Source organism: Musa acuminata, chromosome BXJ3-7 (genome assembly GCF_036884655.1).
Source record: "Musa acuminata AAA Group cultivar baxijiao chromosome BXJ3-7, Cavendish_Baxijiao_AAA, whole genome shotgun sequence".
Taxonomy (NCBI): domain Eukaryota; kingdom Viridiplantae; phylum Streptophyta; class Magnoliopsida; order Zingiberales; family Musaceae; genus Musa; species Musa acuminata.
Window position 1 is genome coordinate 10,658,157 of NC_088355.1, and position 20,258 is coordinate 10,678,414.

Here is a 20,258-nt window from a genome sequence, read left to right on the forward strand (position 1 = left end):
TGAGACCTAAGTAGAAGATCAAATGCCAAGAAATATTGCATGAGTGCATGATATTTTGCTATAAATTAAAAAGTGAATGTGTTATTACCCTTTTAGTATTAGATTTTTTCATGGATTGCAAAAAAATATTGGTTTCTTTCTAATCATCGCATTGTAGGGAGGATCCTATTCCAGATGAAGTATTTTTAGTTCTTAATGATAGTAATAGATAGACGTTAGGTGATATATCAAGTTTAAGTAGTCATTTACTAAATAGTTTAGGTTTTAAAGCTCTTTTCATAGGCTCAAATGATCCATTTTATTGTGATGAAGATAATGATAGTGGTAATATCTTTTGAAAATGAATTGGTGGAAGAGATAATACAAGGTTAGAAATCTTAATATTTATAATTCAGTAGATGTTGTTGGTAGGCAGGTTGCTTTAAGTGAGGACATGTATGATAATATTGAATAAGTGCTTGCTAAATACCATTATAATCAAGATGATTATGTGTTGTTAAACACACTAGTTTCTTTTATTGTAGTTGATGATTATTTTTATAATGATTTTTTCATTAGTCAGGTATAACATAAAAGTTATTTTCTTACATTTATTTGATATATATTATTTTATAACTCAAATAATGTCTTTGTATAGGTGTTTCAAGATAGGGTTGAATTTCAAAAAGCCTTAAAGATTATATTATTTGAAAAAATTTTGAGATTAAACATAAATAGAAGTTGATATTAAGGACTACTAGAATCTAATAGTTGATATTAAGGACTAATAGTTGATATTAAGAACTACTAGAATCTATAGTTGCTTTGATAAAATAATGTATAGGTAAAAAATATATAATATATGCATTCGACAAAGTCCATCACTAATTCCTCATCACCACTTGGACTTAAATTTATCATAATCCCTATGGATTGATCCTTCAAATAAAAAAGACTTATGCATAAGATACCTTTCGAAATTAAATACCTTTAGATAAATAACTTCTCTTAGATTAAATATAATATATACATCGGACAAAAAAAAAAAAAACTTATACTCCATTAGCTATAAACTTATTATTCTAGGATAATCATTTTATAATTATCGAGATTAATCTACGAGATATGAAAATATCATGGATATTCAAAAAATGACTAAATATAATATTTCTTATAATATTCAATGATAATAAGATTAGTTTTGCTTCGGTACTATAAAGATTCCAAAAAAATGATCCACAAAGCTTTGTCTACAAACTATTCAACCAAAATGACTTTTTGAACAGTCTTCATCGTCGGAATGACCTAAGCCACAAGTATCAACAAATAAAACTATAAATATATAATTTAAAATTTATTAATAATAATTAAATAGGAATTTATATAAATAAAAACATAGATATGCTTAAATAAATATTCTTGCAATTGCAATTGACTTTATACATTCTATGCATATAATAAGTGTTTAATGATATGATTATTTTTTATTCAAAACCAAAAGATATTAGAGTTAACAATTCAATGAAAAATTATATAACTAGAAAAAACAAGGATAAAATGAAAAAAATAACACATTGTTCATATGCTCAAAAATTCATAAAAATACCAAAAAATTAAAAATAGAAAAATAATTATATATGTTTATAAGTGTCATGTTCAAAGTTTTTTTTTTAAATTAGATCATTTTAAATAGTATATCTATGCAATGCACTATTTTTAATTTTTCCTCAAAAGTAGTATATCACCTATTAATAATTTTTTTTCTTAATCAAATTTTCTACATATATCATTGACCAATTTAGAAGCTTAAATATGAAAAAATATTACATAAATTCATTATAATTTGTTAGAAATACAAAAAAAAAAGAGAAAATAAAAAAATGACATACTGTTCGAACGCTCAAAAATCCAAAAAAAAAATATCAAAAAATTTCTAAAATAAAGAACTAATAACATATGTCCATAAGTGTCCTATTCATAGTCTTCCTAAAAAAAATTAGATCATTTTGAATTGTGTATCTATGTGATGAACTATTTTTGATTTTTTTTCTCAAAAATAATGCATCGCCTATTAGAAATTTGCTTTCCTAGACTAAGTTTTCTACGTATATTATTGACCTATTTAGAAATTTAAATAGACAAAAATATTTCATTGATTCATTATAATTTGCTAGAAATACAAAAGACAAGGAGAATTTGTAAATATATACATAGTTCAGATGCCTAAAAAAATCCATAAAAATATTTTAAAATTTTAAAATAAAAAATCAATGACATATGTCCATAAATATCATATTCAAAGCTTTCCTTAAAATTTGAGATTATTTTGAATAGTACATTTATACACTACATTATTTTTTTATTTTTTCTCAAAAATAATGCATCACAAAATTCTTTTTTTCTAATAGTTGATACCAAGGACCACTATATCTATAGTTGTTTTGACAAAATAATATGTAGGCAAAAACATATAATACATACATCAGACAAAAATTCATCACTAATTCCTCATCATCACTTGGATGCAAATTTATTATCAATTTTTTCAAATCCCCATGGGTTGATCATTCTAATAAAAAATACTTATATGTAAGATACCCTTCAAAACTAGATATCTCCATATCAATGACTTTTCTAATATTTGATAGATTAAGCAAAAGAGATATATCGAACATAGAAAAAGATAATTCTATTTCGTTACTTATAAACTTATTATTCTCATACCATCATTTTATAATTATCGATATTTATCCACGAGATATGAAAATATCAAGGATATCTAGAAAATAATCAAATATAGTATTCTTTGTATATTCAAGTTATAATGAGATTAATTTTGCTCGATTATGCTTAGTAGGTGCTATAAAGAATTAATGAAAATGATCCATAAAATATTCCTGAAATTATCCAACTAAAATAACTTTTTGACCCCTCTTCATCATCGAAATGACTTAAGCCATAGGTACCAACAAATGAAATTGCAAAGATGTAATTTAAAAATTATCAATGTCAATTAAACAAAATTTAAATAGGAATTTACATAAATAAAAATATACATATGCTTAAATAAATATTCTTGTAGTTGGCTTTGTACATTCTATGTATATCATAAGTGTTTAATGATATAATTATTTTCGATTTAGAGCCAAAATGGATTAGAGTTAATAATTCAATGAAAAATTATCTAACTAGAAAAAAATAGGTAGAAAATTTTAAAAAATTTATACACCATTCATATGGCCAAAAATTCATAAAAATATCAAAAAAAATTTAAAATAGAAAACCAATGATATTTATCTATAAGTGTCATATTCAAAGTTTTCCAAAAAAAAAAAGACCATTTTAAATAAATAGTGCATCTATGTGATGCACTGTTGAATTTTTTTTAAGACCAATTTTTGACCAATTTAGAAGCTTAAGTATAAAAATATTGCATGTATGCATTATAATGTGTTAGAAATACAAAAAAATAAGGAAAAAAAAAATCACACACTGTTCATATGCTAAAAAATCCATAAAAATATCAAAAAAATAAAATAAAAAATAATGACATATGCCCATAAGTGTCATGTTCAAAGTCTTCCTAAAAATTTTATATCATTTTGAATAGTATATCTATGCGGTGCATATGCACTATTCTTAAAGTTTTTCTCAAAAATATTACATCATCTATTAGAAAATAAAATAAATTGGTAAAAATAATATATAGTTTTATATAAAAAAATTAAAATATTGATAGTAAAACAAAAGTTTTTATAATATTGTTTATAATAGTAAACATCAATAGAACCTTAGCTACACAATAAACCAAATGTTCATATTTTTTAACATATAGAAATAGAGACGTATCTTAAACAATGAGACAACAATGAAATAGAAGCTTAAAGAAATTGATCGTTGACAACAGAATTTAATGCTCATAGGTAACAATTCAATTTTAAATATATTGATGCAAAAAATCGATAATGCTTGGAGGTTAAAAGGTACACTACATAATGACAATGAAATAGAGAGCGATTGAAGATAAATGATTATACAACATAGATCACGTCGATTGATAAATATGAAACAACGATGTATATAGTAAAAGCATCGATTCTAAGTTAAATAAATTTTTTATTTGACTTAATTCTATGTGAACCTAATCGATTTTCTAATATTAACATTATCTTTTTAAAAAGTAGGTGCTGTTTATATATTTCTTAAAATAAGGGTGCTTTACAAAAAAAAATCAAAGTTCAATTTTTTTTCGAGAATTCGCCCAAGAAAAAATATATTTAATCATCAAAATCTATTTTTTTATTGTGTTGATGAAGCCAAGGTCGATTCGGATCGGGTAAGAAGCTGGACCGGGCTCGTAGTTTTAATGGGCCGTATCTTGGGCTCGTACCTGGGAAATGGGCTTATCATGAGGTCGACACGGGTATTCTTGCGACGTCGTTAACTCTTCGTCACGTCCCATCTCCCTCCACTTCTGGTGAGCACTAGGGTTGAAGTTCCGATGGGGCACAAACCCGCGACCGACATTCCGGCCACTCCTCCGAGCTTCTCCTCCTCCTCCTCCGGTAACTGTTCGCCGGAGATGGAGTCTATGAGCATCCCGCGTCTGATCGAGTTCCTCCAGTCCTCATTCCGGAAGGCGGACTTCGAGAAGGCGGAGAGCGCTCTCATCTCGAGGGAGGCATCGCTGAAGGCCGAGATCGAGAGGAGTTTCTCGGAGGAGTTGACGATGAAGGAGGTCGAAAAGATCGAACTTGAGGCGCGAATCGAGGGCCTCGAGCGGGATTTAGGGGTTTTGAGAACCAGGTGCGCTGACCTGGAACAGCGAATCAAGAAGGGCGAAGAGGGGTTCGGCGTTGAGAGAGCGGAATCGGAGCGGAAGTTGAGGGAGGAGAAGGAGAGGTACTCCTTGTTGGAGGCGAGGTTTCAAGATGCCGATGGTGGAAAGCTTGGTCCGGGTGGAGAGGATGAGAAGCGTAGGAGGGCTTGTGCAAGCCTTGAGGAGGAGATCTCGCGTTTATGGGAAGCTTGTAGGCTTGCGGGCGAGAGGGAACAGAGGGCTCAGGAAACAATTGCGACCATGCTTGCGCTGCAGAAGGAGAAGGGCGGCTTAAACAGCTGTTGGAGAAAATGTAGAGAGTTGGAGGATGAGAATCGAGGCTTGAGAGGAACGGAGATAAAGATAGAAGAAGAGAAGGGGAAAACAAAAGCTTGGGTCTTGCCGCTTGTGGAAAATGCTTCCGACCCAAAAAAGAATCCAGCTACAGTGGACAAGGAGAACTCTTTACCAGGGGAAGTTATTGAGATCAGTGACAGTGACGATGAAACACTAACCAAAGATTGTGAGGTGAAGGAACATTTAGTGGAAAAAGCTGTAGATGTGAAGAATGAATCGGTGGCTGGCCAGAGTACTAAGGTGATGCGTTCTGATAAATGTAGAAATCTTGTACTGCAGGAAGATGATAACAGCCATATGGATGGTGTTCTATCAGTTCCAACACCTAAAAGGAAGCGTATTTCTAGAGTAGTCACTAGTGACAGTGAGAACGATGATGATGTTGATGATAATGTTCCCATCAGCAAACTTAAGTTAAGGCAAGTTGAGGGCGTGGTTGAAGAGAACAAAGAATCAAGCCACGTCGTGGAAGATATGGTCCCCTCAAGGAGGCGTTTGGTTTTATTACGAGAAGTTTATAGATCAGACAGCTCAGTGAAAGGAAAGTCACCTGGCAATCCATCGACTCCTAGTGCCAAGAACAGAACTTCAAGAAACAAGGTGACAGAATGCAGGAAGCTTGGGTACTCGGACAGTGACGATGATGAAGAGGACAAAGTAAATGGAAGGAATGAGGTTGATGACATTGGTTCAGAGAGTGACGGTGAAAGTTTGGGTGGATTCATTGTAAGCAGTTCGGATAATCCTGAAAGTGAACCTAGTTCAGAGAATTCTTCTTCTAAAGAAGAAGAGGGTAGTGATTTAGATCTTGACAATGTCTTAGCCAATATACGCCGTGAAAAGGACACTAAAGTTTGGGAATTTGAGGCAGATATGCTATCATCATTTTCCAAGGATCCTGAGCTCTGTATGAAAGCTGTTTGTGCTCTTTATCGGCAGCAAACATCTGATGAGCAGTCTGCGAAGGAAACACTGCTTACCAACAGGCGGGGATTCAGCAAGATTGATGCTCTAAGGTAATATGCTTATTACTCGAGATTTCCTTACTGCCCGAAATCCTGATCCAGATTGATGCCCCAAATTCTGGTAGCGTGTAATATGTTTATCAACATTGCCTCTCGAGTGATTTGCTCTCACCAAACCATTGTATTTCATTTCCAACATTTTCACCATATTTAAAAGAGTGCTGTCTAGTTGTATCGTAACCTGAATGACTTATTACTTATGATTTGTGGTTGAATTCTGTATTTTCATCTTGTGCCTCATAGTCTACAAGGAAAATTCTATAAGATGACTGTAAGACTAGCTACGAGCTACATGGATCAGGATTTGGGGCAGTAAGGAAATTATGGATATAAAATGTGTCACTAAGATGGAAGTGTAGAGATGGTCAAACATATCTAAATAAAAGCTTATTAGATGTTTGTCAAAATAGGAGCTGTTTGATATAGTTTTTCTCATCCCAAAAGTAGATAGATAATTGATAACCTTCCCGTGCTCAATTTCATGCTTGTATGTATACAGGATTATTCGATCATAACTCATCTTGAATTTGAGATATTGTGCTATGGTATTTGTATATCAGTGACGGACATTTTTTTTGTCTCAGGGGGTCTAGAATGGCCGAGTTTCTTACAGATGGTGACCCCTTTGGCCCACTAAAGAAATCTGTCAAGGACTTGGAGAATTATGATCGAAAAGCGATTGATTACTGTCACAAGCTTGCTAATCGATACTCCAAGCAGTTGTTCACAATATACCAGAACAAAGAAGATCCCTTCTTTCATCCATCGTAAAACCCATGTTGTTGATCATTACAAGATAGCAATCTAAATGTTAGTGTTTTGTCCCTGTGCTCATTGATGGAAGCCTCTTCGTGGAAAAGCTTGTTTGTGGTAAATAGGGTTTTCTTTTGTTGCTATATGCTGTTTCTCCTAAAGTACCAGAATGGTTAGCATGATGTACAGCAGCTACATAGAAGGTTATGTGTGTGATGTAACTGGTTGTCTACAGTAAGTGATATTAGTCCTATGACAGTGGTATCTTTTTCCAAGCAAATGATGATATCTGATGTTACTTATTCTGTAGAGATTATCAACCATCATGTTTTGGGGTTCTCCTACACTTCTCATGGATTTCAGATTCTGTTGCCTTCATAATTGTTGGCATTCTCCAAGCTGAGTTAGCCATGTCTTCTGCAACTTAAATACCTACATTTCTCTACTGGTGACATCTTGATCCTTATAATTGGATGGGTTGTATTTCTTTCAATTTGACATGGTTGATCATGCAGTGTGGCTGTGGCTGATGTAGCTTATTAGTCTTTGAGCCAAATACATACCAACACATCAGATTTCGCTGTCAAGTTAACATAATTGCCACTAGAGAACAAGGATTATGATTGGGAATAACATTCTTTTGTTTGTTCGATAGGATCACAATTTTCTTCCGTCTTAATCTTAATTTCCACAGGAAATCAAAGGATTGGACCAAACCGAACCGGGTTCAGTGCTGATTCGGCTTTAATTGAATCGGGCGATCCATCGATTAAAACACCTGCGATCGGTGGCTTATTGAACACGGTATTCGCATATATCATTGTTATAATAGCCATCTCTGGATCGGAAGAACAAGAACGGTAGAGGATGCCTTGGTATTTGGTTGCGGCTTTGCTCACTCTCCTCGCTAGTTACCAGGTTTGATCTCGAAGATAGCCCCCCCACTTCTCCGATGTTTGCCATTTTCCTACACATCTTTTTCCCATTTTGTGGTATTCTTTTGATCGATCGCTTTAGATTTGCTCGCTCATTCGATAGATTTGGCCCTTTAACCAAATCACCAGTGAAAGATTCAAGAACTTTAACCTGTTCTTGCCGGCTATGACTTGCGAGAGGATGCGATCAATTTTTTCTCTAGTGCGTTCTGTTGGAAAGAATAGAAGATAAGAATTATTGAAAAAACTTTATTGAAGAAGCTTTATTGAAGAAATTTTATTGAAGAAGCTTGAATGCATTAACATGTCCCTCTCCTATTTACACAGATTAGGATGGAGGATTTCCCTCAACGGAATAGAGGATTTCTCCCAACAGAATAGAGAGATTTCCTTATATAGTTGGGAAAATCTTATCTGCTATCATGCCCTCGCAAGATGGTGCTCCTGTCAAGGATACCAATTTTGGATCGATGCAAAGCAGTTTACGAGCGAGAGGCTTCGTGAGTAGGGCAAGAGCATATCGGTGCTGTTGCTGCGACGACGACGGCGACGGCTGCAACAGAGGAGGAAGCTGCAGCGATGCTACAGTAAAGGAGAAGCTACAATAGAGGTGCAGCAGAGAAGGTAGCTACAACAGAGGAGGAAGCTGCAATAGAGGTGCAGCAGAGGAGAAAGCTGCAGCAATTTGCTCTTAGCAGGAGCTGAAAATCGATACTTGACAGTGAGGCAGCAGGCTACGATTGATGCAGATCACAATCTGATAAAGACGATGCTACGGCGACGGACAACTCGAGCCTGGGGTTGGTGCAGGCGGCGAAAGTGAAGAAGGCTGCATGGAGGAGAAGAGGGAAGGAGCGAGCAGGGGTTAGAGAGGGATCCACTACCGAGGGCAAGTAGCCGGTTGCACCAAAACAGGCCCTCATTATTGTGGTCGCACCTGATGGCGACGCCGGGTGTGGTCACGGCAGCGACTAGGGTAGCAGCAAAGGCATCACGCGTCGTATAGCGGACGATCGTACAGTGGACGGAGAGGGGAGTCCGATGGGGAAGTGAGTCCGACGGGAAAGAGTTCTCCCCTTCTCTGCTCTGCAGAGGCAAGGGATATGGTGAATGGCAAGCTTCGATGGCCGTGGAGCCTCGCTTGTCTCACCGGCTCTGATACCATATTGGAAAGAATAGAAGATAAGAAGAATTATTGAAGAAACTTTATTGAAGAAGTTTTATTGAAGAAGCTTTCCTCATATAGTTGGGGAAATCTTATCTGTTATCACGTTCGAGTTCTTGCAACATCATCAAGATCTCTCTCTCTCTCTCTCCCTTGTTGGTACTTGGTTGCGACTCTTCTCACACTCTCCTCACCAACCGTCTCTAATCCCCGCCATTGTCTCCTCATCTTTATCCGGTTCTTGGTTTGCTTTAAATTTGCTTGCTCATTCGATAAATTTGGTCCCTTCACCAAACCATCAATGAAAGGTTCAAGAACTTTACCTGTTCTTGGCGGCTATGACTCGTAGGAAGATACTCTCAGGTTTTCCTTTAGTCTTTTCGAGTCCTTGCAGCATCATCAAGATTGAAAAATGCCTGATGGATCTCTCTCTCTCCCTCTCGCGCGCGCGTTTCTTGGGTAAGAGCCGTTTGTACAGTTTGAGGTTGTAATTTGTCTCAAATATTGTAAATTCTAAATCTCTTTGTAAGTTAGTCTGTCTTGAGGAATTTGGAACAGATGTCAGCTATTGGAAGGTACCTGGGTGCCTAGTGGATCAAATCTGTTCGTAGTTCATGATATCCCACATTGGTGATAATGCCAACATGAAGGTATCGGCTGCTATGAGAGAAGGAATATTTTCCATGTGAAAGTGAAAAATCTTTCCATTTTGAAAGCCATGGTGGTTGGTTTTTTTTTCTTCAGAAATTGAGACCTTCCTAAGATAAAATAAAAAAATTAATAAAGAAGGCAAAATTTCAGGCAATTCCTCCAAAATCAATGAACTTCATCTTTCTCTCTCTAAATTTAATTTTAGTATATGCATGCCACTATAAAACCCAAAAACCTGCATATAAGACATTCATCTAACTGGTCAGTTAAATGTTTATGTTGATATCAGTACCCTTTAAAACCTATGTTTCTTAATTGTTATGATGGCAAGAATATAAAGGGTACTATAGTTATTTTATGCTTATGTCAAACCAGCTAACATCAATCATGGTTACAAGTGGCTTTCCTGAGTTTTTTAGCTGGATGCTAACTGGAGGCTATAGGTGGAGTCTAACAGTTGAAAGGACTTCTACGCTATGCTGAAGTTTGTTAGGGCAAAGACATTTTTCCAAACTGTGCAAGACTAGATATTTGAAAAACTTCTATAACCTATAAAAACCTTGAGAAGTTTCTAACCATCACATGGTACAGTTGACTTGACCAAGAGTTTTGCTGCATCTAGTCAAACTGTAAGTTGTGAAATGTACTTTTGGAGTGCTGCATGGACAGCAAAAAGAATTGTGAACTTCTTGAAGTTTTGAAATGTAATTTTAAGTATCAGCAGAGACTGATCAATATCATGCTGTTCACATATTTTGTTTTATTTGAATAATTCTTGCTGGCTAATATCTTTTTACCTTTTTAGAAAATGTTGTTATGTTTAGTGGAATAAAAAAATTGCATGTTTCAATTGTTACATAATTTGGTGCCATTTTTCTTTATAGCTATAGAAATATTTTTTCAGCAAAACTTTTTCAACAGCGTTTTTGTCATATGAATGGTGTCCTTGTCCCACGTGATAGGAAATACAAAGACATGTTATGTTGATATGTGGTGACTTGGTTTGTTGTGTGGTGTTAACCTGTTTGTCTGTATATGTAGGTTGAGAACATTATCTGACTTTGTTGTATAGTAAGCGTGACAAAGTTGCTGTGAGATACTTGGTACCACGGGTTGAGTTGGTTAACGAAGCTGATTGAGATAACCAAATAAATTACAGAATGACACTTGGAAGAATCAGCTTCGGTTGGTGAGCTGGTGGGCTATATGGGTATCTGAAATGGCATTAAGATGACAAATAGTCTGGTGGGTCAAAGTTTCTTGTGATACACTATAATGAACCACATTGCTGGTACAGTTCCCTTGGTTCATAGTTTTGAAGAGATCTGTTGAACCTGTAGCCTCTTTGAGTGAAGATGAGAAATATTTTTGTTTCTTCTTGGGGTGAATCTTGATGGTTTGGATGTTGATGGGTTGGAAAGATTGATTTCTATGTCAAACCCATTTACTTTTCTATAATAGTTTAACTTTAAATTTTAAAATCTTATTAGGTCTACCTTGTTGGTTGCTATGGGAATCCTTGCATGATGAATTTTTCTACTGTTCTGTCCTTGTAAATCTTCTCTTCAATTTGGATACTTGGTTATCACTTAGTATTATGAAGGCAACATTTAGTCTGATCACATTACTAGGATCTTGGATTCGCTAAAAGTTTATAGGTGTTGAAACTTGCAAGAATCATTCATGAATCTAACTTGTCATGCTTAAAAGAAATTTATACTTTATTTCCCCAAGATTATGTTAGTGGTAAGGAATTTTAGAGGGAAAAAAAAGTTACAAATATATGCTGAATAGCTGGAGAAGTAACTGACAAATAACTTTTGTGCCTTTGTATGTATCCCAGGGAATTTTGACAACGCTGTCACAAAGTCATGGAAAATACAGATATGATTATGCTACTGTTCCATTTCTTGCAGAAGTATTTAAGGTACCATTGGGCTATTTCTAAAGCCCGCCTGATGTTTCTGTTGCAACATATTATGAGACAATTTCAGATCTTGTACTTAGATAATATAATTTCTTATCTTGGATTTTTTTTGTTAATAAGTTGTTTCCATCCTTATACTATCTATGTGCCCTTTTATATTTCGGCTTCTGGTATCTAGTTTTTTCCTTGGGAAAGAGTGCCAATCATCTTCCCCTCCACGGATGACTAGAGAATGGAAGACTGTCCGTTTATTCCCCATTCCTTCTATCTTATATCTTGTTCACAACAATGTTCAGTTCGCTACCTTGACTTATGTGGACCCATCAACATATCAGATAATTGGGTAATCTGAAAATTGTTACCACTGGTATTTTATTCAGGTACTGTTCTCGTTGAAGCCATCATGCACAACATCTAGTTTTTACATGAAGCATTATGTTTTCTTGTAATAAATCAGGCAACTTATCTTACATGTTTGATTTTGTTTTATCAAACCTTATATTTGAACTTAATATCAACTTTTAACAAAAAATATATTTATATATAGTGATGGAGATGCGATAACAGTGACACAGTCACTGCCATGTTGGAAGCCTTTCTTGCTAGTTGGTCTTTCTTTGAGAGGGTGGATTCTTTATGAATTGACAGACAATATCTTGTTGAAGCATGACAAGAATGAGTGTCCTGATTTTAGTGTAACATTTAAATTGAGAAACCACTCCATATGTCTCAAATTGGAAAGCAAATCAAGCTAGTTTCTTAACATGAATGAGGGTTGATTATAGTGGTCTTCTTTGATTTATGACAAGGTGAACATATAATAACATAACACTTGAAATCAGGAATTCCAGTTCTGACATTAGTTGGAACTGTAATTAAATCATGCTATATCCTTAGGGGGCAACCATCAATGTTTCAAGTGTTAAGTTATTCTGTTCCTGAAGTAGTCTGCTTAATCTATTTCTTTTATGTGCTAATGATCGTTGACTGCAATCAATACTTTTCTTTCACAGTTGACACAATTATGGCTTTACTTGCCAGGAAAAATGTTGTTTTTGAATTTTTTCCTACAGTCATTTGAAGTTCTGGGAAAGGATTTTTTTTAATATTTTATTTCAAAATTTGACAAATGATAACAATTCCTATTTTGCCAATTTGTTTGTTAAATTTTAAGTAAATTAACTACTTAATCACTGCATGTTTTTCTTATTCTTTTCTTGGGAATATGTTGCAGGTGAAAGGTTGTGGAGAGGCATCTTGTGATTCCCTTTTCTCAGCACCTATACAGGGTTACATGCTCGGGCTCCTGTCTGCTTGTCTTTCCGCTTTAGCTGGTGTTTATACAGAATACCTGATGAAGAAGAACAATGACAGCCTATACTGGCAGAATGTGCAGTTATATATGTAGGTGTCTATACTTACCTATGTGTAACTTACTGCTGTTACACTTGTGTTGGCATTCGCTAACATCTTTCTCTGGAACTAGAAGCTACAGAATCATGGATTAGATAGTTGTTAATACATTAACAGTTACTCGTGGTACCTTTTACTGTCAGGTTTGGCACAATTTTTAACATGGCATGGCTTAAGCTGGATGATTTTAGAGCTGGATTTGAATATGGACCCTGGTGGCAACGTCTCCTTGATGGATACACTGTTACAACATGGCTGGTTGTGTTAAATCTTGGTTCTTCGGGCTTACTAGTTTCGTGGTTGATGAAATATGCAGATAATATTGTGAAGGTAGATCCTGCAACCTACTGCTAGGCTATGCTGTAATATGCTATTTTAAGTTGCTAGTATGGTCAAACCCAATCACTTACAAATAACAGCCATATAATGTTATCATCTTTGAGATTCGAGGAATGATGGGTTTCACAATATTTTCACCAGGGCATGACGTCATTTTTTCGTTTATAACATCTAACACGATGGTCTTGTTTTATTTTTGTTGTTATATTGAACTTGTTGAGATAGGTTCTCGAAATTGTTTGCTTTTCTGGTTTTGTGTGTAACATCAACTTTAGCATTATAAGATGCATACTTCATAATTAGACAAAGAACACTAATGTGGGGTTTTGGGAGGATCAATTTCTGCAGCCTTTGCCCCAGCTTTTCCCCCTGCAAGCAGAGAAGTTTCCGTGACTCAAGCCCTAGACCTCATATTTAGGAAGTATTTACACCAGTGGGTGATGCTAAAGCCCGATCTTCAGATGGTATTAAGGTGCCATAACAGGTCCAAATAGGAACATCATCTACATGCTAACATGGTGATCGTAACTATACTCTACAGTTTGACTACTGCCTTTCTCACGCTGATTGAACCAAAATTCGAATTTATGTGATTGTGTCAAATTTAGGGTGTTGGATTCCTTTGAACTGTATTGTTACCTATTTCCATCTTTACAAATTTGGTCCCTTTCAAGGAATCTGATAAATCTAAATAGATATAATGCTTTTGTACACATTTTAGTTTCAGCTCAATATCTTGGTTCTTATTATTTTCCAGGTATTTTCAACTTCCATGGCAATGTTGCTCACGATGGTCTTGTCTATATTCTTTTTCAGTTAATCTTGTGTCTACAAGATGAAATTGACATGTTGGAAAGTATTAATTAATCTAATGGCTTATATTGTCTGATCCATTCACCGCAAAGCCATGACTGTAAAATATAAAAATATTAGTTTCCACTGGTTTAATAAGTTCATCTTTTTTGCAGCTTTTCTTGGGCATCATAATTTGCATGATTTCTTTGCAGATGTACTTTGCTCTTGCTCAAACGCTTGTAGACTTGCCAGCAACAACAAATTTGGCCTTGGACACCGTAAAGGAAATTGCTGCTGAGCGAAGAGGGGAATCATGATTCTGTTGATAGATAAGCTCAAATAACTGGAATCTGTTGGTCAAGTGTGATGCGTATCTCAGATAAATTATTTCAAAGGTGAAAAAGAGAAAAACTGTAAAATCTTTTGGTTTGGAGAACGAGATTGCTTGAAGATGAGTAGAGCAAATCATTGGACAGGAAACTCCAATTCCGCAGCGCGAAGCGCTTACATATCCAGAACCATGCTGCATAACCAATGATTCGAGCCATATAGCGTCTGGTGTAGCAAGCACACAGCTGGGATAAAGGGTCTATTTGTCAAGCAGTTGTTTCGGAATCATAAATCAACGTGTTTAGAGGTTTTGTTCCAAATTGGTTTTATTACCGTCCAAATGTATTTCTTGGTAGATGTTAAATTCATTCTTACTTGCTCTGAGGTTCCGAAGGGTAGGTTCACACGACTGAATTAGCACCTGATTTGCCTTCACATTCTACCAGCTTGCAATATCCTGGATCAGCAATCAACACAGAAACATATCAGGTTTGAGTTTTCTATTAATTGATGCATTAAAAGCCAGATTCATAATGTTCATCGAGAATGCCTTTTTTCAGTTTCTTGATAACAGTAGATATGCTCACTTGTGCCGATGGGCAACATAATAATCCTGCGACTTGAAGTTCTTGGGTGATTGATCCTAGTAGTTTGCATCTATGATAGTGTCCTAGGGTGTTGCAGTTCTTCGAGGAAATGCCATCTAACGACAGGGGGAGACCAATGCCTCAGCTTCGTGTAACCGATCACCTTGGAACTCTTCAGGTATTCTTGCTATTTCTTAGTATAACAAAGCTTGAGTAACCACCCCTGGTTGACTTAAAGAGTATACATCAATTTTACTTGCTTGACAGGAAAGAAGTGCATGAACTTAATGTGATGTTAATCCACACTGCTCGGAAGACGATTCTGCTGTACAAATTCATGTTATCTCCACAGCTGATGCTTACCTGGATTCATCGGAGGAAATGTATCGACCAACGCCAACTGAAGTTTGGTGAGCATTGGATGATAGAAATTACATTGGAATAATGAACTGGAAATTGTTAGCCTCGGTGTGACAGGTGAGAGACTCTGGATATACCATGGCCAGGGGGGTGATGTAACTGAAGCATTTGTCAGATTGAAATGGTCGATGCATCACAACAATAAATCTGACACCACTTTATCAGAGCCTTTCTTTGAAGCTTAGGAATGAATCTATGATTCTTCTCGATCTTGGATCCAAGTTGAGAAGGCGCCGGACCACCAGAGACCCAGAGACACTTTCACTCGAATCGCAGCTGGAGGATGTGGATGAATCTGACACTCGTTGTTTTGGGCAGGATGCTGCACTCGACGAGTAACGTCAGGAGCAACGATGTGACCACAAGCAATTTGAATTATGGAGATCCTCTATTAAAAAGAAAATAAATAAGCTTATCAGGTCAGAAGAATAAGAATCTAATGTGATTTTAAGTTCTGATACAGAACATTACAAGGAACCGAAAAAATATATATATTCTTTATCGATTGTGGATGATTTGAGCATTTTGATTACCCAGCTTCTCTTTCTTCCTGTCCTGATTCAGCATGTCTCTCTGGTCCCAGAGACCTAATCCAACTATCCGATTCTTTGCACAACAAAGGAACAACGCCTCGCTGGATCCCCATGATCTTGTTCACCCAATTCCAGCATGACTCTCAATCAGCTAAACCCATTATTTTTGTTCATCCTCGGTGCAAGCTCTAAATAAGATATCGAGTGGTCGGCACTCGACCACATGCAAAGCTGATCCGCGTCCGTCCCACCTGGTACCGGAGCGGGTAGCGACTTCGCCAGCGTAAGTAGAACTATGAGAATCAGGCAAGGGACCCGAATCCAGGCTGGCGGGCGGGCCCCAGCCAGCCGGCCGTTGCATGTGGGTGGGCCCCGGAGCGGTCGCGTTACGCGTCCGCGGGCCGCCCCTCCGTCTCCCTCTGGTCTCTCTATAAAGCCCTCTTCTTCCTCCCACCCCTTGGCATTCGAAAGAAGCGAGGAGCGCATAGGAGAAGAGAAGCACATTCTGTTCGGGCTGTGAGGCTCTGCGCGTGCTGCTCTCCTCCGTTTGTGTTCGGGGGCGGGGGGGGATATCCTTGCGCACTTTGGGTTTTCCGGTGTTCTGAAGGCGGAGGGAGATGGCTCGGGTTCCTTCGTTCCTGATGGTCGTCGTGGCCCTCATGTCCGCTATCGTGCTGGTTCCCGCCGTCCGGGCACAGTCTCCGGCGCCGGCGCCGGCGCCTGCTCCCACCAGCGACGGTGAGTCACGCTTCCTTTCTCTTCTCTTGTCCCTCTAAATGTAGGTGTAATCTATCTATGTCCGACTCTTCGATGCGAAAGAACCTTAATACTGTGATGGTGCAGGGGTGGCGATCGACCAAGGGATTGCTTATGTGCTGATGCTGGCTGCCTTACTCCTCACCTATCTCATCCATCCTCTGGATGCATCCTCCGCCTCCGACAAGCTCTTCTGAGTCGACATCCATCCATCCATCCATCCTTCCTCTGAAAAGTCTGAAATGGGCGTGCCTTTTCTTTTCCGTTTTGAGTCGAGATGATGGGGTGTGATTTCATTTGGGCCCCCCATTCTGTTTGGGCTGTGTGGACTAATATGATCTATTCATTATATGATCTATTCTTTTTATTTTATTTTATTCCTTTTACTGGGAGCTTGACGGCTACGCAATGCTTTGTTTGCCGTGGAAGCTGGAAGCAGTCGGGCATACCTGGGACTTCCACGTAGAAAATAAATACTTGGCCAAGGAAACACCAACTCCACCTCCACCGGAAGGCCCTGCACGCAGTCAAAAAAAAAAAAAAAAAAGACCGGGCTGTGTGAGAAAGTCTTCGATACGACTGAGTACGACACTTTCGAAAGAAAATAACCTTATAAGAAAGAAAAAAAAAAGCCCCCTGATCCTTTGACAGCTGATTAGAATTTTCTATCAGCTGATAATATTTTTGAGATCAATGATTATTTTATATAATTTTCTATCGATTGTGGCAAATTTTTAGAATGCAGAACATGATATTTAACATTAGAAATTGTTCAAAACCCAAATTATAGATTGTACAATCTGATCATACTGTTTATCTGATTTTGTTAATTGTGCAGGTTGCATCTATATTTTTTATGATTTACAGAATTTTTAATTCAATTTTTTTGGTTGTTTATATTTTAATTCATGAAAAGTAGTGTTGAGATTTTGTAAATCATGCTGTTATTTTATTTAAATGATTATGCATATAAAAATTCATTTTTTTTGAAAATTTTATCAATTATTTGAATTACTGTAGAATTTTAGAAATCTGTGAAAAAGGAATTAAATAGAAAATCAGAATTAAAATTGATCTGACTCAGATCGGATCCGAGTCAGACCAGGCGGTCGGGCTCGATCAGGCCCAACCAACACAGCCAGAAGCCTGGTATGACCCAGGTGAGGTGCAGACCCGACCTGACCAACGGCTCGGTCCGGCGCGACCTTGAGCCTGGGTTCGGGTTCGACTCGAGTCTAGTGGCTCGACTGGACCAGGCCGGTACAGCCTGATCGGCTCGGCGCAGTTATGGGCGGCTAAGCAGCCCGCTGCACGTGGCCCAACTCCGTGTGGCCTACAGGCTACAGCCGAAACGGCGCGGCCCAGGCGCGGCCACTTCGTTCAGCCCAGGCTGCAGACCGCCCCTTGTCCATTGCACGTGCCCTGCATGTACACTCTATGGGTTGGATTCGGGCTAGGGTTGGCCCAGTAGCCCTGTTTTGGCTTTTTAAAGATTTTGAGCCCAATTAACCCCTAAGTTGAACCTGAATCGAATTGGGTCGACCAATTTTAGCTGATTCAGGTGATTCCGAACCGATTTAGATCGATTCAACATTAACCTAAATTAGACCATAGATGGGAAAAAACAAACAAGTATATGAAATTCAACAAACCAAAATAAAAGCAGGATAAAGAAAGGACACTTTCAGTATTAAAGGAAAAAAAGCAGGAATCAACTTGATTGGTTTAACTTTTAAATCTTCACTATATGATTGGCTAATTGTAAGATTCCAAATAGCAATATATAATCATACAGAATAAGAAACAATTATAACAAGAGAAAAAGAAAAAAAAATCATAGTTCCAGAAACTTATTCTTGCAGAAAGATCAGCTGTATCCCAATTATGTATTAACAAATTCAAACAACAGTGCTAACATCCATAATATAGTCCGAGTTTCCTGAGGGCCATCCACTGCAACACATGTTTTCTGATACACTATCTGATACACAGTTAACAGATACACTATGTTATATGATACACAGTGATCAGATGTTTTCTGATCAACCCTCAATAAGATCCTCAAAGAAAAACCTTAAACTAAGAAAGGCAGTCTGCTGTAGTAGCATAGAAGACTCATTAGTTGATAAGAAACCTACCTTCGGTAGGGATCATGTGCTATATAGAGCACCATCCAATATTAACCTATAGAACAATGAGAAGAGTAAACTACTTTTACACCTAGAATTAATACTTTGCAATGCCATTCTCTGATAATTTGTTATCATATGGGCCAATTGTTTCCATTTGTCCATTCAGATTTGTTTTTACCTTTGTTAAGTTCAGCCACTAAATTGATGCTTTCATAAAAATTTCAACTACTTGAACCTTATTTTCTTTCAAAACAAATGGTTCTTCTACTGTTGACCAGCTTGGTAGATATCAGAGCTGCAAAAACTTTTGCATCAAAAGATGAATTTAAATTCTTCTGATACCAATTTTCAGTCAACAATATTTAGTTTGTTTCTATTATTTTAACAGTGCTATACTTTTCTTTAAAGGTATTCAGTCGGAACAGAGTTTCAGATATGTTTGTCCAACAGATACCATCAGAAAAAAAGAAGACAATGCAAGCACATTACCTCATAAAAGAATACCTGCCATATATGCCTGTCACCCTGATGTTGCAAGTGTTTGATTCTCCAGCTCCTTGTGTGTGTGCAACCTTGTCCGTAAAGAAGAGAGCAAAGAGATCCATTAAGCCCACAAAATAAATATGCAATCATAAACTTTAAAGAAACCAAATCTTTGAAGAGTTGAAGAACCTAGTTCTTAAAAAAAAAAAAAAATTCATTACATCAAAAGGCATACGCTCACACGTAAATTCGAACATGAGAACTATCACTTATGCAATAATGCACTAATCAACCTTGTGTTAATAATGTACTAATCAACCTGGACGTCTCAATAGAACAAGAACCAAATTCTCAAAATATGCCTTGAAATAATGGCAATCTCTTAAAGAAAACTAGAATTTCAACTCCCACCAACCAGAAGAAATATAAGGTGATCAAAATAGCACAAAATTATTCAAGAACACAGAGGCGAAGCGGTTCTTCACAAACTTGTTCTCCTAAGAAAGACAAATAACCTAACAGCTAAATCTAAAAGCACAAATTGGTACCTAAATAGTTTTGGTTCAAGAACATGTCCTGTAGATGAAGCAGAATCATAATAATTAATTCTAGGCAGGCTTTTCATCGTCCTACACAAATATTTACAAGATAATAGGCATTTGACTCATGTGCTTAACAAAACTTGCGTACCAGAAGCAAAGAACCCTTTCTTTGTTGTCCTGTATCATTTGGGAACCCCAAGATTGCATCACAAAGGATTACACCAATGAACGTCGCTTTGGAAAGCAGAGAAAGATGCTTAGTTTGCACAACCGACTCAACGTAGGGCACCCAGACGAATCAAAACAATCAATTGCGG

The 20,258-nt window shown here is 36.8% G+C and overlaps 2 protein-coding genes and 1 long non-coding RNA gene across 4 annotated transcripts; 2 read left to right on the forward strand and 1 right to left on the reverse strand.

Moving 5' to 3' along the window:
- Positions 1-4,436: 4,436 nt before the first annotated feature.
- On the forward strand, positions 4,437-7,235 carry LOC103991643 (uncharacterized). The gene is made up of 2 exons (XM_009411153.3): positions 4,437-6,171; positions 6,765-7,235. The coding sequence occupies exons 1-2, from the start codon at positions 4,481-4,483 to the stop codon at positions 6,949-6,951; spliced, it is 1,878 nt and encodes a 625-aa protein (XP_009409428.2). The 5' UTR covers positions 4,437-4,480; the 3' UTR covers positions 6,952-7,235.
- Positions 7,236-7,377: 142 nt separating this feature from the next.
- LOC135643161 (CMP-sialic acid transporter 1-like) lies at positions 7,378-15,478 on the forward strand. The gene is made up of 6 exons (XM_065159810.1): positions 7,378-7,851; positions 11,528-11,611; positions 12,846-13,015; positions 13,168-13,354; positions 14,371-15,253; positions 15,343-15,478. Exons 1-5 carry the CDS (start codon positions 7,801-7,803, stop codon positions 14,473-14,475), a joined length of 597 nt encoding a protein of 198 aa, XP_065015882.1. The 5' UTR covers positions 7,378-7,800; the 3' UTR covers positions 14,476-15,253; positions 15,343-15,478.
- Positions 15,479-15,764: 286 nt separating this feature from the next.
- LOC135643162 (uncharacterized) lies at positions 15,765-20,228 on the reverse strand. 2 transcript variants are annotated; one of them, XR_010498160.1, is made up of 4 exons: positions 20,090-20,228; positions 19,406-19,488; positions 16,029-17,301; positions 15,765-15,883 (listed from the first exon to the last, which is right to left on the reverse strand). It is a non-coding gene; the product is annotated as an uncharacterized LOC135643162 (long non-coding RNA). The 2 variants fall into 2 exon arrangements; XR_010498161.1 differs by lacking the exon at positions 15,765-15,883 and having other exon boundaries at positions 17,166-17,301; positions 19,421-19,488.
- Positions 20,229-20,258: the final 30 nt, after the last annotated feature.

Bases quoted from the DNA above. Each gene is read 5' to 3' on its own strand.
- LOC103991643 (XM_009411153.3), top strand. From the start codon at position 4,481: ATGGGGCACAAACCCGCGACCGACATTCCGGCCACTCCTCCGAGCTTC. The intron at 6,172-6,764 runs GTAATATGCTTA...TTTTTGTCTCAG, and splicing joins AGCAAGATTGATGCTCTAAG to GGGGTCTAGAATGGCCGAGT.
- LOC135643161 (XM_065159810.1), top strand. From the start codon at position 7,801: ATGCCTTGGTATTTGGTTGCGGCTTTGCTCACTCTCCTCGCTAGTTAC. The intron at 7,852-11,527 runs GTTTGATCTCGA...TATGTATCCCAG, and splicing joins CTCTCCTCGCTAGTTACCAG to GGAATTTTGACAACGCTGTC. The intron at 13,355-14,370 runs GTAGATCCTGCA...ATTTCTTTGCAG, and splicing joins ATGCAGATAATATTGTGAAG to ATGTACTTTGCTCTTGCTCA.